Source organism: Artemia franciscana, chromosome 1 (genome assembly GCF_032884065.1).
Source record: "Artemia franciscana chromosome 1, ASM3288406v1, whole genome shotgun sequence".
Taxonomy (NCBI): Eukaryota; Metazoa; Arthropoda; class Branchiopoda; order Anostraca; family Artemiidae; genus Artemia; species Artemia franciscana.
Window position 1 is genome coordinate 58,465,315 of NC_088863.1, and position 20,491 is coordinate 58,485,805.

The 20,491-nt window shown below is 35.6% G+C and overlaps 2 protein-coding genes and 1 long non-coding RNA gene across 5 annotated transcripts in view; 1 reads left to right on the top strand and 2 right to left on the bottom strand.

The window, feature by feature from the left end:
* The window catches only part of LOC136031890 (NACHT, LRR and PYD domains-containing protein 4-like), a 133,833-nt gene extending 126,089 nt beyond the window's left edge, over positions 1 to 7,744 (bottom strand). Inside the window, exon 1 of one of the 2 annotated variants that reach the window (XM_065711866.1) lies at positions 7,630 to 7,744. In XM_065711866.1, coding sequence (XP_065567938.1) covers positions 7,630 to 7,640 — 11 coding nt within the window. In that variant the 5' untranslated portion in view covers positions 7,641 to 7,744. The remainder of the gene's footprint in view (positions 1 to 7,629) is intronic. The other variant, XM_065711875.1, reaches the window with a different exon arrangement.
* LOC136031910 (uncharacterized) overlaps positions 1 to 20,491 on the top strand; it is a 121,800-nt gene that overhangs the window by 76,121 nt on the left and 25,188 nt on the right. The gene's annotated exons all lie outside the window — the stretch shown is intronic.
* LOC136031898 (mitochondrial tRNA-specific 2-thiouridylase 1-like) overlaps positions 7,699 to 20,491 on the bottom strand; it is a 51,898-nt gene continuing 39,105 nt past the window's right edge. For both annotated transcript variants that reach the window (XM_065711898.1, XM_065711889.1), the window contains exons 6-7: positions 14,947 to 15,171; positions 7,699 to 7,974 (exon numbers count right to left, since the gene is read on the bottom strand). In XM_065711898.1, coding sequence (XP_065567970.1) covers positions 7,870 to 7,974; positions 14,947 to 15,171 — 330 coding nt within the window. In that variant the 3' untranslated portion in view covers positions 7,699 to 7,869. The remainder of the gene's footprint in view (positions 7,975 to 14,946; positions 15,172 to 20,491) is intronic.

The following is a 20,491-nucleotide window of genomic DNA, read 5'->3' on the forward strand; positions in this document are numbered from 1 at the left end:
ATGTCCTTTGAAATGAAGGGATGTCAAAGGTTAAATCGGTATTCATTTGATCGATCGTTCAAATCATTTGAAGCATTTCACAATGAAGGTTCCAAAATGTGGGCCAAAAAACTTTTTTTTTTAGGTCTAACGTAAGCTTCTTCCCCATAAGCGAATTCACTAGAAATCAACTTTTAACAGATTGTGTGCAACTATACGAAGCACCTTCAATGAGTTTTACTGTAAAATGATTTGTAATAGCGGTTTTTTTTGTATTTTAATTGATAAACCTTTCGAAAAAGAGCTTTTTCACAGAAAAGTAAAGTGCCATATTAAACTAAAGACCAACAGAAATAAAGTCCCATAATAACTCAAATCTAAATTGCCAGATATTACTATCAGAGACTAAATAGAGTCCAAAACAAACAGAAATGAAAATTATCGATTATATAAAATATAAAGATAATAGATAGCCTATGGATAAGGGTGAATAAAATAACCTTAAAACGAGGAAATTAAACAGAATATCCATATTAAATTTTAAAACAAAGAACTATAACCACAAAGAGGAGTTTGGCTCCTGCTACCGTCCTCGGGTTCCTAATCGCAAAAGTTTTAAAGCGTATTGCGTAATTTTTTTCAATAAAAACTAAATAGATTTTGGACAGTGCGCTATAATTTTTCTAAACATCAACGTAAAATAAAATTAATCACTAAAACTAAATAAAACTAATAATCAAGATGACTGAGAGCTAATGATAATAAACTGAATATTTGATGCATAATTATATTTATTCCTGGGAATCTCAGCAATTCAAGGTTTTATTTCACTATTTTTTCTTTTTCTTTTTCAATTTAATAAATGTGATAAAAAATTTTATAATATAATTTGTTTACAGTAAAGTGAAAAAGACACAACAGGCTTTACAACTTTCACAATTAGAGGTGGGGGAAGGAGGAAGTAGACAAACTTTTGTTTTGATACTATTTGTTTGATTTAAACTTCACTTGAATATTCAATTGCATTATTCCAAGTTTCAAGATTTATTTATTAATCTATCTCAGTATCTTTTATGTTTAAGTTTGCTCTAATCATGTGTTTTAATTTCTGTTCATTTTCGGTTTTATTTATGATATGATAGTAATTTCTGGATTTTTTTTTTTTTAGCTTGAATTATTCTATAATTTTTTTTCTGCTGATCCATCTTTAATAGTGTTCTTTACTTTTCTTTATAAACTTCTTTTTCGGAAAGTTTTGAACCATTTATTTCTGTTCGTTTTTGATTTTCAAAGTTTTATTATTGGTTAATATTGTAAATATTTCTTCGGTTTTTCCCGTCTTTGGCGTAAGTATTAAGATACCAGATTCTCTTTGAAATTTTGATATCGCATAAGATGGTCAGAGCAGTTGCTTTTAAATCCAATTCAATAAAACTATTGTATAATTTCATTCAATTTGAAATCAAGGTTAGGAACTGTTCTTGAACTAAGATTTGGATTAAACAGTAAATAGAGATAATATACTCGAAACAAACCTTCCGGGAAAATATCCAAAACGTAATATATTAATGAAAACGAAAGGAGAAAATGATTTTTTGAACTCTTTTATTCGCAATTTTGACGTGAGCGTTTGCTCGGTGCATAAAAGAAAAAAAAATCTTTCTGACAGCCTGGATGCAGATACTGTCTTTCTGGTTGAGTCCTAACACCCCTTAAAAAATACCCTGGAAGTTCAAATTCAATATCGTAGCCGTTTTTAGAACAACCCTTCAACTTCAATTCTGGTTCAAAGCCTGTACTGCTTCTAATCTGATAAAAAAAGGACTGGACGGTTGAATTATCCATGCATACATTAATTCAAAATAGACTACAGTCAGGATACGATTTATTGGAAGAGCACGGGGGCAATAGAAACACACGAAATACAAATGCAAACAAAGCCCGAACAACAAACTACAACTTTAAACATTACATAGGCTACAAGGAAAAAAAGACAAAGAGGTTTGTATTTTTAGCCGACGAACAGCTATAATAAAATTCAGCTCCTAACAACCTTAACAAACTATGCCTCCAAACACAATTCTTTGTGTACAACGCCCAAACTAACAAAATTACACAACTCTGTAGTAGGTGACGTTTTCCTCTCAGACATCCGCTCAATTAACCAACACTCACTCCCAGAGCTTCCAAACAATTCACTCCGCAACTCAGACAGCTCATCACACTCAGCAATGAAATGGAAAGATTATAATTCACACATGCAAACATTAGGCAAAAGTAGGGCTAAACTTTCCGAACATTTTCTTCTCTTTCCTGAATCCAAACTATTCCTCTTCACCAACAACAGGTTTTTAAAATCCTCTCTATCAGCCGAAAATTGAAGTAAACCTCCCTCCCCCAGTGGTGATTCTGGCCTCTCTTGTGCCAGTAGCAAAATCGTAGATAGCGTAACATCCCCCCCCCCCCCCACTGTCTTCCACAAATTTTTCAGGCCAAATTTTAACAAAATTTTCTTTCAACAACAAAATTATTTTCTGTTTAATAGTTAAATAATGATTATTTTTATTTATTATTTAAAATATTGGATTATTATTAATTATCAATATTTAACTGATTGTTGTTATAGTTACTTAATAATTTATGTATTATTTGCACTTACTATCTACGCTGTAATTTATTTCAACAAAAAAAAGGGATTTGAAAGCTACAAAATGATTATTACCTTTGGATTGTTTATTTGAAATTCTGCGTCCCCTAAAATTTACGTGCCCAAGGTAAGTACTCCCTCTGCCTCTCTCCCCCCAGTACTCTTTAGGTCGGTAGTAAAACCTGAAAGACACATGCTAGGACAAAGAAAGCGATGCGTTTTCGTAAGCTCTTTGCATTTTCTCTTGCGTGGCACCAGCAAAACTTTCCTAAAGCCTTCTTTCAAGGTGTTTGAATACGTTAAAAGGGAATTTTGTTGGATATAGTGCCTCAGTCTGACTAATTTAGATAATTCATTTTAGACATTCAGCAGAACAGCAGTCACAATAGCAGTTAATTTACACTACGGCAAGATTTTAATACTTTATATCAGAGGGAGGGGAGGCGATCTTACGATTAATACTCAAGTTCGTAGAAAAAATGGCGTACTGTATGTCAAATACTCAAAAAGTTCTTAAAGACAATTCAAAGATCTGGTGCGGGGGAATCTCCGAAATCTTTCACTGTGTATGTGCCCAACCACCTTAACTTAGAAAAAAAAATCGAAGTTTAGCTGAAATCTTCTTTTTTGGCTTTTAATACTTGTATCCCAAGGTTTGAGTATGATTTTGAGTTTTTTTTTATAAACATACTTGAAAAATGTGTGGCCTAAAACATATCGTTAAATATGTTTTACTTCCATGTAATTTTGCAGCTGTAACTCCCGTCATGTTGTTATATTTTATTTGATAATTTTTATCCCAAGGGCTGGTTGGAGTGGATTCTACTTTTGATTTGCTTTTGCTTTTCTCTTCGAAGTCTTTTTTATAATTTTTTTGTTAGACTAACTTTTTCTGAGGTAGGCTAAGTTTTTCTTAAGAAAGCAGAGAGAAAAGTTGAAAGTTTAAACCAACAAAAATTATTGCTTCGCAGATTACGCAAGACGTGTCTTTAAAACTAGCTTTAAAAAACTAACTGATGATATTTTTCAATATCTGCAGAATTTTAAGATCTAGTGCTTTACTGAAAACACAAAACAGACCTAAAATGAAGTATATTTTATAACCCTCCATGAATAACCTGCAGAAAAATAAAAGACTAATTTATAAGTCACTCAATAGCCTATCACGGGTCTTAATATCGATGACTTAGTACTCAAGTGCAATTCTCTCTCTCTCTCTCCTCTCTCTCTCTCTCTCTCTCTTTCTCTCTCTCTCTCTCTCTCTCTCTCTCTCTCTCTCTCTCTCTCTCTCTCTCTCTCTCTCTCTCTCTCTCTCTCTCTCTCTCTCTCTCTCTCTCTCTCTAAAAAAAAAAGAAAAAAAAAAAGAAAAACAATCAAGCTCAGTTTGAATAAAGAAGTGAAAGGGTGTTTTTATAACCCTCCAAGAATAACCTGCAGAAAAATAAAAGGCCAATTTTAAGTCACTCAATAGCCTCTCACTGGTCTTGATACCGATAACTTAGTACACAATAGCAATTCTCTCTCTCTCTCTCCCTCTCTCTCTCTCTCTCTCTCTCTCTCCTCTCTCTCTCTCTCTCTCTCTCTCTCTCTCTCTCTCTCTCTCTCTCTCTCTCTCTCTAAATAATAGTAAAAAAAAAAAAAAAAAACAATCATGCTCAGTTTTCAATAAGGTAGTGAAACTACTTTCAGGGTGAAACCGACAGACACTCATAACAGTCTGAAAGGGGTAATTTTTGAAAAATTGACACTTTTGGAATTTTTCTTCAACGAAAATCGTCGTTGAATCGAATTTTTGTTCTCTACTTGAAAAAAATCGTGTTTGCGCATTATGGTTCGTATATTCTTGCTAATTAAAGACTTTATCTCATTCCAAATGCCGATAATGCTGTGTTTTTTCTAACTATTAGCAATTCAATCGCTAATATTATTACCTCCAATCAAGGCTCTGAAGATGCTTGTTTTAGAAACAATGTGATTTTAATCCATTGAAAATTGAAGATATTTGCTAGGTTATAAAATTGAAAATATTTTGCAGGTTAAATATTTGCAGCCAACCATTTCTGTTTTTGGCATAGTCGTAAAATTCCTAAGCTTCAATGTCTTTCTGAATTTTCTGCTTTCATGATGCAATTACATGATGCGCAAAACCGTGCAGATTTAGAAAGGAAAACTACTTGGTTTAGCCCGTACTTCCAATAAACCACATTTTGCGGAAAACTGGAATTGTTTAACCCTTTTGAGAATTAGAGGAAATTCTCCCACGGCGAAATTTTCCATCCCATGCAAGAAAACGTGCCCATGAATTGTTTACAGGATAGTATATATAAATTACGATTATTTTATCTTTTCAGAGTTATAATAGAATTTTAAAAGCAATAAGTGGATTGATAAACCATCTTCTGAAAGATAAAGTTAAGGTAGGTGCGATGTTTTTCGCATTATTGCAGCGATTTTTCAAGTACACCAATACCTCGCTTTGCAGCGTTTCGTGCTGCTTTTTTTCGAAGTTGTGCCGCTGCTCAATTAGTACTAATGTTCATTGAGCGTCGTTAGGTTTTCGATGTTGCGTTGTTTGTCTTTTTACCGCTATCAGAAGTTTCAGTTTTTATATGACCTTTGATTAATATAATATTTGACTAATTGATTTAATACAGCAAATATATTGTTTTAAATGGATACTTTTTTGTTTTTTGTGTGTTTGTGATAAAATTTTATATTATTTTTGATTTTTAATGTTTAATTCGTTCAATTTTGTTTTTTAAAGTAGTATTTTCGTAACTCTATAACCTTTACATGTTTTGCTATATAAAATCTTAATTCACTTTGCGTTGTTTCAATTTGCGTCTTTTAGAAAGTAAACACAATGCAAAGGGAGGTATTAGTGTATGTTATGCGTTTTATTCACAAATTAATTAGCAAAATTAATGCGTTGCTGGAATTGCACTTTAGTTCAAATCGCAGAACAGGGAATGTTTCTAACGATTACCTATTTGAATCAAAATATTTAAATTTTTTATTGGAGATACTAAGGTATTAATGTGCTTAAAATTTAAGTGTTAAACCATTTTTTTATTTACAAGTTTTTTAAACTGGAAATATTTGAAACATATAGGGATAATATAGGAATAAGTTTTTGATAGCCTCAAGACGGAAAGTTACATGGTCTGCCGCATCGTGTTAACACACAATAACGGATGAAACCACGAACGTCGTGAATCAGAACTCGTGGTAAATTGATACTTCGGACCCAGAAATCTTGGTAGCTCTAGCCTGGAAACACCAGGCAAAAACAAAATTTAGCTTTTAGTTTTTTGGGTGAAAGTTCTGTTCACAGCAATTTCAAGCTCATGAGAAGTTTATGATCCACTTCGGAGGTGGGGGAGGATAGGAGGTTGAAAACAGCATACCAGGCTATAATCAGGGCATTTGAATCCATTCCTAATAGTTTCATTCACACAGGTTAGAAGCTTTCTGATTCAGAAGAAAACCAATCTTCCCTAAACCTAATGAACTTGAAATATTGGTTCCATTGTATTAAATTCCATTCAACTCAAACCTCGTTTTATTCAACACCAAATAGTTCAATCCCATGTAACATGCTATTCAGTTGAATTTTCTTTTATATTAACCCCAGATAAATCAGCCCGCTGGAGTTAAGTCCCAAGATTCGTTCAACTCTTTTTAATGCAACTTCCAACTGTATTAACTCTGTTAAGCTCAATCCTAATATGACTGAATGCCGTAAGTTTTGCTGCAGGGGATAAATTATTTAAATAAACTATTTTTATTGGTAATTTAATTATATTACAAATTTGCCTTATTTTATGCTGCATTAAGAGATTTTGGGTAAAGTTTCAAGCCAATCGAACAAAAAACTTTTTCGGTGTGATGAGAGAATTAAAGTATCAAATTTAATGGAATATGAACATAATGAGGCTGAATTGAATTGCGCATAGTCGCACTGGGTTCACTTGAATGAAGTTTTGCGGAATGGAGTTAATTTGAAAATGAATTGGGACATGAGTTAAAACTACATGAGGGAGAGTAATGGGGCATAAAGCTAAAGTAAGTCTAAGGTTGGATAATTGAGGTGCATGAAACTGAGTTTTGCAGGGGACTGAGTTGCACTGGATTTAAGGTTTATTATAGCCTAGGGAAGAAATCAGATATTGAAAATGAAATAAATAATTGAATTCACCATTCAATACTCTCTTCAAATACAGCAATCGCTACCGTCGCTATCTCACTCCCACACTAATGGGTCCAGATTTAACCCTAGTCTATTTACAAGACTTTGTTGATTTTTGGGTTTGCCATTATCTTTTGAGCTTATGTCTCGTCAAATGTTTGTTAATAGTACCCAATAAAGCCTACCTGAAAATATATAGAACCACTGAACAACTAGTATATTCGGAAAGGGCTTTAAAAGAAGCATCAAACTATATGTTCGTATATTAGTTAGCAAAAGACTCAAGAACAGAAGAATTTAGTTTTTTTAAGTTCACTTGAAATTAACAGTCAAAGTTACCAAATCATTTTTGACATCTCATCAGTTACGGATGACGGATGACTCTTCTGACAACTATATACACATTAAACAAAGTTGTCAGTAAACTGACAACTATTTACATTAAATAATCTATTGGTTTGATCTTAATTTGGCCATTGTTATCAAGGAGGGTACATAATTAATGTTCGGAGGGCACCGATAAAATATGGCATCTGGATCCAGGGGCGTCGTTGGAAGGGGTAAGGAGGGAACTTAAAGCCCCTAATAATTTGGAAAAAATTACATAGCCCGTACCCATTGACTCTCCACATATTCCCCCGCCCCTTTGGCCCCCTCCAATGAAATGCTGGAGCTACGCCCCTGCCCACACCAATATTTATTGCCCTGCAATTAGAGCATATTTTGACCTTCTGGAGGTGGGAAGCCATGAGCTTCTGAAACTACCCACTAAATTCGCCCCAGTACTTAATCAAATTATTTTCAAGAATCTCACCTACTTTTCATGCGTAAATACCCGTCTAAGTTATGCCCTGAATTAGGAATCTGTATAAAAATTAATCCATAAACAGCAAAAATATTTATTTCAACATCTTTTAACTATAACGTAGTTACTAGTCGCTGTAACAAAACAGCTACGCAATCTTGACACGAAACCGGTTTCTTTTTTAACTTCTTTTTTGGTAGCATGTCAGCTATTAAACCAAACAAATCAATCATCAAGAATTTGCTTCAACTATATTGTGATGAAACTTTTGTAGTTCATATGATATTCCGAGGGGCCAAGCTTAATGATTCTTGCACTTCCGAGGCATTCTTCACCTTTATAGAATACGGCATACTGAAAAAACAAGAAATGTATAAAAATTGTACCAGAGCCTGATTGGGACCACAAACTTTAGAGGGATGTTTTTAAACATGTATAAGGGTTAAATTTTTGGAGAGAGAAGGCCTGAAAAATTACAAAATAAATAGCAGCCTATCAGCTTTAGTTTGGCATGTAAAAGTTCAAAAAACAAATCCAAGGTTAACAAACAGGATCGTTGTGCTCTGCTACTACTACTAACAGCTCATTGCAGCACTAAGCCGATTGACACACACAGAGATGTCCTTAATTCTTTCTGATGACCTCTTCCTATCCTAATCGAGAGGGCCTTGATTTTCGATTGGCCCAAAATGGATGACCAAAAAGCATGGTTTTCGGCAATCTAATGTCTTTCCTCCAACGTGACGCGGCCATTTTTACTTTCCTTCATAATAGCCCAAGGAAATGGGAAAGAAATGAATTTTTGTTGTGATATACAGGCAGTCAAACAAGTTCCTTGACTACTGAGGTTACTCGTGGCTTCCTGTTTCCTAGTCTTAATTTAAAGACTTATCTTTCTATTCTTTCAAAAATTTTTCGACTGTGAAAAAAACGTCATGGGCCCTGGCTAATCTGCTAGAATATATCTTTGCTAATAATGCTACCGCAGTAAGTGGAGCTGTTCAATTGATCAACTTTTTCACTTGCCAAACATCAAATCTACATCCTCATTTATTTCTATTCTAAGCGACTTAGTCTCCTTAACATTAATTTTTAGACCTATTCGTGTACCTCGAACCCTCCAAACTTAAAAAAAAAAAAAATCTTGTGCTGTGCAATGATCATTTGCAGCGTCTAATTCTATTGGAATGTTACCTTTCCACTTCATATAATGTTAACAATAGCCTTTACTGTGTCCCTTAGGACAAAGTCCAACGAAATAATCCATATAAAGAGGGAATACATACAACACTTTTTAACTCCTACCTGATCCCACGTCAGACTCACTATTAATCTCAATTCCAACCCCAAAAACAGTAATATTATTCCTGTAAATAGCACTAACCTATGAATGTACTTATCTGGCAGACCAAAAAAGCATAAGACCTTAACCAAGACTTTTATAGCCACAGAATCAAATGCCTATTTATATGCCATAAAGCCAAAAAAAAGGGGGTTTGATGATTCAGAGACATCTCCATTATGGTGTGTTAATATTTATTAATGTTACAATTACTAAAAATCAATGCAAGGATAAGTTACTGGAGGCCAACAGCCTCCTCCAGCTAAGTCTATTCAAAATTTCAATCTGAATACCCCTTTCAATCCCTTTCATTAATTAATGTCGTATTAATCATAATTTGATAATGGGATTACGTGGGAGGATCTTTCCTCCCATTCTCAGGCAGGGTTGACCAAGAATTTAGAATTGACATAGGATCATTAGATTGCCTGGAATGAAAGGTAAACAAGGGACGCTTGCCTATGGTCTTAGGCAGGTTGAACCAAGAATTTAGAATTGACACAGGGCCGTTAATTTGCCAAGAATGAGAGGCAAACAAGCATCTAAAGTCAAAATGAGGCCATCCTGCAATGAGCGTCAGGCAAGGCAATTGATTCAATTTATAAACTTGAACATTTGCACTAACAAAAAGTTAATTTAATCTTAGTTGAGCAACAAGTTGACTGAAATTGCAAGGGGAATAAGTGTCCCGTTGATTTTTGCATTTAAATAGAAAAGTTATGGGCATCAAGTCATGGCTAATTGTAGAAAAAGTCAAGACAGACAGTCCAATTGAGTGAGAAGCAAACCTGGCATTAATCACCCTCCCCTTTATTAGGATTGTATAAAAATGATCTTAGTTCATTTGTTAATAGATATGTCTATCTATTATCCGTCCATTCGTCATATCTAGGGCAGTAGAACCAAGGTAGATAGTCATAGAGCTAAGATAGTGATAGAACCTATAGTTTTCCAAGCGTTTGGTTAATTTGGCACAGTTAAACGTCGGGAATAAGTGTGCCTCTCTGATTGGACCAATATTTGTTTGTTATCTTTTAGCAAGTCACGCCTGACTAAAGTGTCAGGTAGGTTGACCAAGAATTTAAAATTAACATTGGACACTACACCATTATTTATTAATGTTACTGTAACTAAAAATCAATGCAAGGATAAGTTACTGGAGGCCAACAGCCTCCTCCAGCGAAATCTATTCACACATTCAACCTGTACACCCCCTTCAATTCTTTTTATTATTAATTATTAATACTAATTAATGTGTTAATAATCATAACTTGAAAATTATTCATCTAAGCGTGGAAACCTTAGTCAACACAATCCTTCCCCTTCCTAAAATGCCCCTCTTTTCCTCTTAAGTTCCAATGAGAACAAAATAAACACATTTTTGGCTTCTTGGAGCCATCTTAGGTCTGTCCACATCTGAAAACTGGGATTTTCCAAGATTCTTCTTATACTTGACTTAACACCGTGAACTTTTGGACAGTATCACTTTTTCGTCAATGTTGAGACTCATCATCGGACCCTCGAAAACATACAGGCAAAACTAGCTGGCAAAATTTGACAACGTTCTTCGCCCGTAAAAGTCCAAAAGGTAATATTCCGTTGATTCCCAAAGACACCTTCAAAGGCAAGATACACCTTCTTAAATTGTTTTTAACTGATTTCTTGCTATAGAGGTCTATTTCATTTAGAATTGGTTCCTAAGTTATATAATCTTTTAAGACATGTATGGTTGAATTAGTTCCCAATTAACAGTTCAAAGGATCAGATTTAATATCACTGTCCTTGGTACTTCAAAACTTCATTAACAGCATCTTCTAGTCTGATAAATATCTTCATGCAAAGGATATTTGTCTTGAAGAAATCAGTCTATTGTTGTTATAATAACTACACTTACTCTTAACCCCTTTCTTATATAAGGACTTAACTGAAGCTTGCCTGAAGTCACTGAGTATTTATCTTTCATCAAAAGTTATATCCAAATCTTTAGAACGTTATCTCTACCTTCAGAACTACCGCATTTCAAAAACTCCTTTACTAATTGTACCTAAAGCCCTATTATTTTTCTATTCTTTTAGCACCGTCTCTAACTTCTCATTGCTGAATAAATCTTCCTTCACTTTTGATTCCTAAGAGCTGACAAGTAAGCTCTACAGCATATCTCTATGGATAGATTGAGTAGCTGGCCGAGAGCAAAGTATTTGGCAAGTGATTTTTACATTTTTAAAATTGTTAAGGAACTTCATTTTATCAAGCAACTATCGCTCACGCGACATCAGCATAAACGTTTTGAAAATTTCAATGAACAGTTTGGCCGAAAAACTGTCCTTAGCCTTATCTTAATTGAATTTAGTTTAGCAAAAGCTCTTTGACAACTAATTTGTCAGATATAGCAAAGTAAAACTATACTAATTTCTTAAGGTAAAGGGTGCGTATGTGCACGAAGAGCCGTCCGTGGTAATAAACTGAAGGTAAAGAGCAGCCCTTGATAATAGAATTGGAAACTAAAAAAAAATTCGATAACAACTAATGAAACAAAATATATATTTTTTAGAGACTAAATAGGCAAAATTTATTACGTAAAAAATACCCATAAATAATTATGAACGAAAGAAAATCCTCAAGATTTTAGAACAAGGAGAGACACGCTCAAAGCTGATACAATCTTGATGAAAATTAAAACATCAGATTCAATGTGTCTGAAAACCTAGTAGCAGAGATTTCCAGCCCTTATTTACATATATATGAAATTTCGCATTTTCCCTAAAGGGCTGGTCCAAGTGGCGTTGCTGGTTGATGTTCAAGTTGGTTTTTCCATAGCATCTTGTTAATGGCTTAAATTTACATATAATAACAACCCTACCCCTGGAATCGCTTGCTAGAATTGGCCAGCAAATTGTCAGGGTGGCGTGAATATGAATCATTAAAAATCTCAGAAATAACCGAATAAAAAATGTGTCTTTTTTTGCAGTTCTGTCTAATAGAACAATAGAAACGATGCATTTTCATTAAGGTTACCCATAAATATCTCTTAATCTGACTTACATTTACCTCTAATAACGACCCTCCACCCCTCCTTCCTTGGAAGCGCTTTCTAGGGCCCCCACATTTCTTTAATTCAGCCTTGTTTTGCTTATATTTTATCCTACATCCGCTCTTTCATGTTTTGCTTTTCCGTTTGTTGAGGTTTAATTGCTTTTCCTGTGATTTCATGATTTTTATAATGTTTCTTTTTATTAACACAACTTGTATGTACAATAAAAAAACCTTTTAGAAAACGTTTTTTAGACTTCTTGTTCTATGATGAATCTTCAATGCATAATCATTTACGCAATGAAATACCTAAGACCAAAGCTATGCAACATTTCATTGATTCAATTACTAACTTAACCTGTCTAGGTTACGCTGGAACATTGATAACGGTGTAATATGCAGGTGCACATCAAATGTAACCAATTTCTAGAAATCGATTTTCCCGCCTTCATGTCTATTATTGCAGACACAGGAAAACAAGCAATCCATTTAATCATTCTAGAAAGATGGGCAGGGATTTCTCCGGTCATGGAATAGGCTATCGCGTGGAAAGTATTTCTCAAATGAAAATATTACAAAGGCATTCTTGGTCCAAGCGCCTAGCGCTCCAATTCGTTGAGAGAGAAATTTCTTTCGAATCCTAATGCGGACAAAATATTTAGATTATAAAGGTTCCCTGAAAAAAAAACTCTTTGAAAGAAATAATGAAATCTAAGTAAATGTTCCCTATTACGTAAGAAACAAAGAAATATAATAAAAAGAATGTCTATAAAAACGTATCGAGGAAAAATGTTTTCAAAACATCTTGAAGAATATGTCTTAAAAGACTTCTTGAAATATCTTGAAACGTCTTTGAAGAAAAAAGTCTAAAAAAAGGTCTTGAAGAAAAAATTTCTTAGAAAAATATCTTGAAAAACGTCTTGAAGAAAAATGTACCACTCTATTAGCGGACTCTAACACGTCCTATTACGCAACAATGAAAAGTAAACAAACCTTATTATGTATTAGCCAAAAGTAAACAAACCCTATTAAGTAACAATTATAAGTAAACAATACCTATTATGTAATTAACACCAGTGTCTCGAAGAAAATTAATAGCACCTGCATCTTGAAGAAGTTTCTGAAAAAAGTATCAAGTCTTGGATTCAAAGAGATATGGAAGGGACTGCGGTGGAATCCACAATGACCTCGCTAATCCGTTCTTTAAGATATTTTTACAAAATTACGAAAATTTGTAGCTCGGCTACAAAAACTCAAGTAATTATTTAAAGAATAAACTATACTCGTGTATATAATAAGCGAGATGTTATGCTCAAAAAGAAATCACAGTGCACGATTATATAGATTGGTATACAGAACATTTGATTTAACTGCTTAATAAATAAATAAATGCCTTTCTTGTGTCTCAAAATAAAAAAAACAACAAAACACTAGTTAAAAAAATAACTTTTTAACTAATAAACATGTCTTGATAGTTTGATTATTGATCCTTTTTAGTTTGTTTTTACAAAACATAAATATCCCCATCTATCAACAGATGCTAGATGGTTTTGATGATTTTTTCACCTCAATATCGCTAGTTTCCACTCTTATAAGTTATCCACACTCTTTGGTCAAAGAGAGTTACCTCTATAGGCAATTATTTAGATAGATGTGGGTTTTATTAACTACAGAGGATATGAAATCAAATTAAAAATCACGAAAAAGAAAAGAAAAAAGCAGTTCTTGGCAACAAAAAATCTTCAAAACACACTTTGTTTCAATCCTCTTTTATTTTATTTTCACTTACTTTTCTTCATTTTTATTAACTATATCCTGTTATTGTCTTATTGAGTTCCAATTCATGTGTTTTGTCTTAATTAAGTGAGTGAAAACAATTGCCCTGCATCTGAAAATACCAAAGTTGAAAGTGAACTACATTAAAGTCGAAAGTAAAAAAAAATATAACCAAGAGCAAAAAAAATTATCAAAATATTTTTTCGGGCCAAAACCTTGAGGTTTCTTTGCAAGCAACTTGGGTAGTATATTAGTAAAGTTTCAGTGAATTGCCAGCTAGTACCCAAGGTCTTTCCTTTTGCAATAAGAAATATCGGAACAAAATAGTCTAAAGATCTACCAAACAAATAACATTCATTGTCATTATTTCTTTGGCCATTTCTTTGATATTCTAGGAAAAAGGCCACTGTTCTACCCATACAAAGAATTGGGACCCGCTTAAAGACTTTTCTTAATGGCACCCTCCAATAGATTCAAATTGTCTCTAGCGTCTTGCACCATAGCTTGCTGAACAGACGAAAGCTACGTATGCAGAAATTCAATACGTTTAATCTTTTTTTTTAGTTTGTTTTAGTCATTTGAGTATATTCGACATAGGTACCATCATTCCTGCTGCGGAATCCCAAAAATTCCAAAACACAACCGACAGGCTTAGTAATCCTATGCCTGGGCAGGAAGGAAGATGTCCCCCCAGTTTTTCTGACGTCTAACATAAAATTCCTTCCATTTTATATTTTTACACTTCTATGGTATATCTTGCCCCTTCCATATTATGAGGCCTAAAAAGTATTGATTAAGTCAATTACAACCCCTTATTCTTGTAAACAGCTGATAACGCTGATTTTATCCCTTATGATGACGAAGTCCTTTTAGGTAATCGAAAATGACAAAAGAAAACTTTTAAATTCTGTCAGTATCAACAATCTGTTTTGTACAAGGATTTCTGAGAGTCAAGCCATGGTAAAAAGTGGTCAGATGTGAATTCAAATTGCAGTAAATTATGCTTATGATTTTGTTTTATAATAAGAACAGTCATCACTGTTCTTGACCAAAAGACAAAAAAATATACAACTTTTGACCGTGTTCATAATGTCATTCTTCACCGTGAAATTGAGTGATCTGCAACATATTTCCCCATTATTGCCATAAGCTATCGAGAGCTCGTTGCATTAACATACCTGACCAGGAGTGAGCGCCCTCGTTGGCTGTACCAGACTGACTATCAGTTGATTATTTCCGGTTAGTGTAAGTACAGCATCTATGAGGGGTTTGGTGTGCTGGAACCTAAACTTTACAGTAGTCATCTGTGTTTCCATTAGATCTCTGGGCCAACTATGAATCCAATGTGGTCGATCCGTAAAGAATGTTGACCTATATAAAGATGGATGATCGGTTCCAGGGGCCTGGAAATAAAACTGTACATAAAAAAATGAACATAAACAAATTTGTGATGCGTTTTTTCTATGCGTTTAGTCACAGTTGTAGGTAATGGCAACCACAGTCAAAATTAGACAAAGTCGTACGTTATCGTACATCCAATTTTGAGTCATACCTCAAAATTTAGTAAAATCAAGTCTGAAAGTAGAAAAAAATCCCCTAGTGGGAGTTAATCTACTTGTAGTATTTGTATAGCTGTACTTAATTCAGGAGATAAATCCCGCTCCCTAGCACCCACATACCCGATAAGGCAGCATCTCCAGCTCAAAGGCTACCAGACAAAACTTATACAAAAACATGTCAAACTGACAAAAGAGCTTATAATATGTTACAAAATACTAGAAAAAAGTAAAAATATTCGGCTGTTATCTTCTTTTCACGTTTGAAAAACAGTAAAACACTCCTTAAAACACTTGCGTGGGTCTCTGAAGTAAACGGTGGCAGGATATTTTGGTTTGTGGAGGACTTCAGGATGTCAGCTCCAAACTTCATCAGCATTTCAAGCCTCCTTTGATCATGGGTTTGGAGCTTACGTTGACTCAAGCTTTGTTCATAGTAATTGTAATTTGGCCCGATTTTACAGACTCTCTTCTGAATTGCTTGAAGTTGATTTCTGTATTTCTCTGTAAGGGACAGGTGCAAGACAGGACAGCCGTACATAATTACGAGCATGACATAAATTTATAGCACGAAAGAAGGATTCCAAACCGTCATTCTAAACCTTCTGAGATTTGCGAACGATTTTAGAAAACCAGCTGCTTTAACTATGATCTGGCTGATGTGATCTACGAACGAAAGATCGTCACTTAATTTGATGCCAAGTATTTTTACCGACTTCTTTCTTTGGAAAGGCGCAATTTCGTCTATGCTCTTCCCATTCAGGAAGTTGGCAAGTATTACACAACTTTTCTCGAGGCTTAGCTAGAGCTTCGCTTGATCAGCTTGATGTTGAGGCTTTGCAACTAGGGGTATGGGTTGACTGGGGATTTGTGACAGGAAAAGCACCAGGCTTATCGAACGATCACCAGCAAATTTACACCTCTGTTTGTTTTGCCTCATCGCTCGGTTGATGACTATCAAAAATAAGATGGGACCTAACTTGCTTCCTTGGGCTGCTCCGCACGTGATCTCTTGGAAGTTGGATGTTTCATAGTTTTCGAGTTGTGTGCACTATTAACGACCAGAAAGCAAACTTGCGAGAGTACATAAGAGAAACTGCAAGACTTCCAGGGCATGAGCTCCGTTGAATACAATCTCATGATAAAGCAGATGGAAAGCTTTCGCGAAATTAGAATAATTATTTCAGCAAGGGCTTCAGGATTTTTTAAGTATTCTAGTAGATCCTGAAGTAATCTGAACAAATAATGTATTGCGCTGTGTCATCGACAAAAACCGAACTGCATATGACCGATTTTGTGTTCTACTTCTGCTAGTAGCCATTGTAAAAAAAGTCTTTTTTAAAAAAAAAGATTTTTTTTGAAGATTTTTGAAATGATGGGTGTCTTTGAAATTGGCCTGAGATCGGATGACGAGTTTGGCGATATTTTCTTCGGAATTGGGGTGATAAATGATCTAGGAAAATGGAATCTAGTAGGCACTGGTTATACACCATTGGCAATGTTGTAGCCAGTAAGGGGGAGCGTGTATGAATCAGCCTTATAGGAATTTCACCAAGGTACAAGTCTTTCCTAATGTCTAGGTATTCGAGTTTTTCTTGGACCTGGGAAACTGTGATGATAGGGATGGTTTCGATTGGACCATTCTGTGGAAAAGTCTTGAGGGGAGGCAGTTGGCGGCAAACATTTGAAAGGTGTACATTAATTGTTTCTGCAGTTACATTCTCTCCTTGCTGGTCCCCAAGGGTGGATTTAGACTTCTGATGTCTCCTTAGTTTCCGTACAGTTGCGTAGAATCTTCTTAGGTCACTGGCTGACAACTTAGCTAAAATTTGGTGTCCATATAGACACCTAGCTTGCTTTAGTAGTCTGACTATTATTTTTCTCTTTTGTTTATATTCGTCAGAGTGTGGCTTTGTCTCATAAAGCATGTCTCGCTCTGTCTTCGCTGCTTTAATTGTCGGAGTAACTTATGGTTTATTCTTTGCCTTAATTGTAACTCGCTTTTCTGGGAAGAATCATTTGTAATCTCGAATCGTTTGTCCATAGAGTAGTTCGATCGAATCGTTCGTTCATAGAGGAGTTCAGTCATGCTGCTTTTGTCTTTTGTTTTCAAAAAGGTAGAACCAGCATACGGAGTTGAGCCATTCTCTGTAGCCAATTATACCTTCTTCTGTAACTGGACGGTAGATAACTGGGTTGGCTTGCTAAGTTTCATTGTTGACTTTGGTCGTAATACAACTGTTGCATGGTCACTGGTTAAGAGTGGTGCTTCCGCCAAAGGATCTAAGTAGAAATCACCAAATGCAGTGAAGATCTAATCAAGGGTATTTTCTCCTCGCCTTTTCACTTTAACTATTTAATGAAGCGCTGTAGAGCTTTCGATCCAGTTCGGCTTAAGATCTTTAAAGTTCCCACTAAGAAAGATGACAGTATATGGACATGTCGTCCTGATGAATTTGCAACTTTGTTGGAGGTATTTCCACCAGTTGTCGCCGATATGGTTATCTTGGTGGAAAATATACCGTGGCGGATAACAATGACGACACTTAACAAGGTAGGCCTTTTGGTAATGCTTAGAGCCACAAAACTTCAATGTCATAGTCATTTGGTGCTACGACATCCAGAATCCTATGAGGTACGTTTTCTTTGCAGTAGAAACCGACACCGCCATCATGCTTCATGCGTTCTCCCAATGCACTGCAGCGTGAGGAAATATAACAGGAATACCCGTCAATCATGGCCAAGGTAGCAGACAGAATCCATGTTTCTATCATGCAAATGATGTCAACGTCATGTTTCCTTAGGGAAACTTCCATATCCTCTGCCTTGTTGTTCAAAGATCGTACATTTGACAGGGCTATTGTTGGAAAATGGAGAGATTGGATTGGTCTTATATCAAAACATGTTTTTTCCCCTCTTTCCAGGTTGTAGGAAGAAGGATCCGGTGTCTCAAGTCTTAGATGGCGAGTACCTGTTGAGGTGATAGGCACAGTGATACTTTTTGAATTAGTTTTTGTTGTTGTCTCCATGTCTGAAGAAGTGTTTCATATACTAGACTGCTGAGTGGTTTTAGATAAGGTCTCCCCGTCGATTGGTGACGGTTTAGAAAGCCGTGAAAAGGAGGATCCCTTTGCTGGTAAGTTGAAAGAGATGAGATCCAGCAGCTGCACCTTCGATTGCAATTTTGTTTTAGATCGATTTGGCGGGGGTTTGTTCTTGGGTTTCTCCGACCATTTTATTGTTGGAGAAAACCCTGGTGGTTTTTACTGGTGGTATCTGAGCAAGTTCTTTAGAAAACTTGTGGCCTCCATTTGGTTGACACTTTCGTTTCCGGCGGGTGGTGGTAAAGGGCTCGTCTCTTTTTTTTTATGTTTTTTTATGCCGGTCAGTTTTTGGATTTGGGGTAGGTTTAATGTCTGCATGATAGCAATTGCAGCGTAATCCCCTCCCGCAATCACCTGCCGCAAATTTTTTACACTTTTCAGGGTGGATCGCTCCGCAATTCACTTGATCAACAAGGCAGTCTCTACTTGTTTAGTATTCTTGGCAGAGCGGCGGCAGTATTTTTCCATGACTAAGTCGGCATTTTGATCCCCATTTACAGTGACCTTTTTTGAAATAAAAACACGATTCTTTTGGTATTGGGGCATTTGACTTTGGGTGTTTCCTTAAAGAGTGGCCAAAGTGGGAGTTTTGAATCACATGAGAATTATCTGTTTTGACTTCTACTTCGTGCAAATCGGTTTGAGCTACTGATTGAACAATCCGCAAAACTTTTCTAGTAATTACAAGTTCAAGCGGTTCATTCATTATGCCCACACTTGAGGATGTGGGAGATGTCGTGGCTTCGCCTTGCAAAAACTGCATTATCGTGCATGATTGTTGCTGTGTAGAATTTTGGTGGTGTCCATTATGATGGCTTGATATGCTGAATTGGTTTCTCCAAGTTCAGTAATCAGCAATTTTTGTTTGTTTATCATGCGATTCTGATCTTGAACCTTTTCTCTAAGATCAGGACATCAGTCAGGTCTAACGCTAGTGATTCTATATTATCATCCCGTTTCACCGGTGCGTATGCTGCTGGGACTTGGTCCTGTTTCTTGTAGAGTTTAAAGGGTGTCATTTCTACTGCGTCCCATGATAAAGAGTGGCTTCCTAGACTAGTGGAAGGCTCTAGTGCTTTTTCCAGCCAAGAAGAATTTGCGGACGAATCGGTACTGACTGTTGAGATCTCGGAAGACCGGCTTATGGATATAGCAGGGATAGTCATGTTAAGTCTAGTGTCGATTGTCAAACGGCATCTGTAGCAGCTGATTGACATGACAAGTGCATCAATTATGCTGCCAAATGGAGCTCCGACGAAAAAAAAAATTAAAGCAGGTGTCACCAACGGAGTTTTCTTTCTCTGAATATGTTCCATTTGGTTGTAGGTTTTTTCGTTAGGATTAGGATTTGCGGTAGTTTTACAATTTACCTTAGAAATCCAGCAGATTTGATTTGCTCGCCTTAGTCCCATGGGCTCAAGTTCTGGTTTGAAACGGCACGGCTGACATAACCATTAGTCTAGTCCGTGAACGTGTTTCTCACACTGGCAGCAGTGCATAGAATTCGTAGTCACTTTTATCTTGCAGACAGGGCAGAAGTTAGGAATATCAGCTGTTTTACCACTCTCCTCTCCATATTCCTATGTTCGAGCCAGATGGCCAACTCGATATGTAAAGGGTTTTAATGGGGTGAATTGGCTTTGTGCTGGCGATAGTTTGCGGATCCAATAGGGGGGCCATATCGGTCTTTCAATAGGCCAGTTTCAACCTTAAAAATTGGAGAGGAGAATAATCTTGGTGAGCAGGATAAAAAAAAACGTTGGGTAAAAATTCAAATTTAAACTTCCAATCAGCAGGATAAAAATGTTTGGTAAAAAATTTAGATTAAAAATTTTCTCCAATATGTAAAAACCCAGATCCTTAGTAGATATTAATATGAACAATCAAGTTCGTTATACCACGTTTCTCTCTAAGTTGTAGTACCTTTCACTTCTTAATGTAGCACACCGGTTGCTTCTTATCTCGCGCTATTTGTTTCAGCAGAAAAATATGGTGAATAATTAAAAGGGAAGCGTCAGTTCCCGCTCACCTATTCTCTGCAACTTAAAAGAGAAACCTCATGG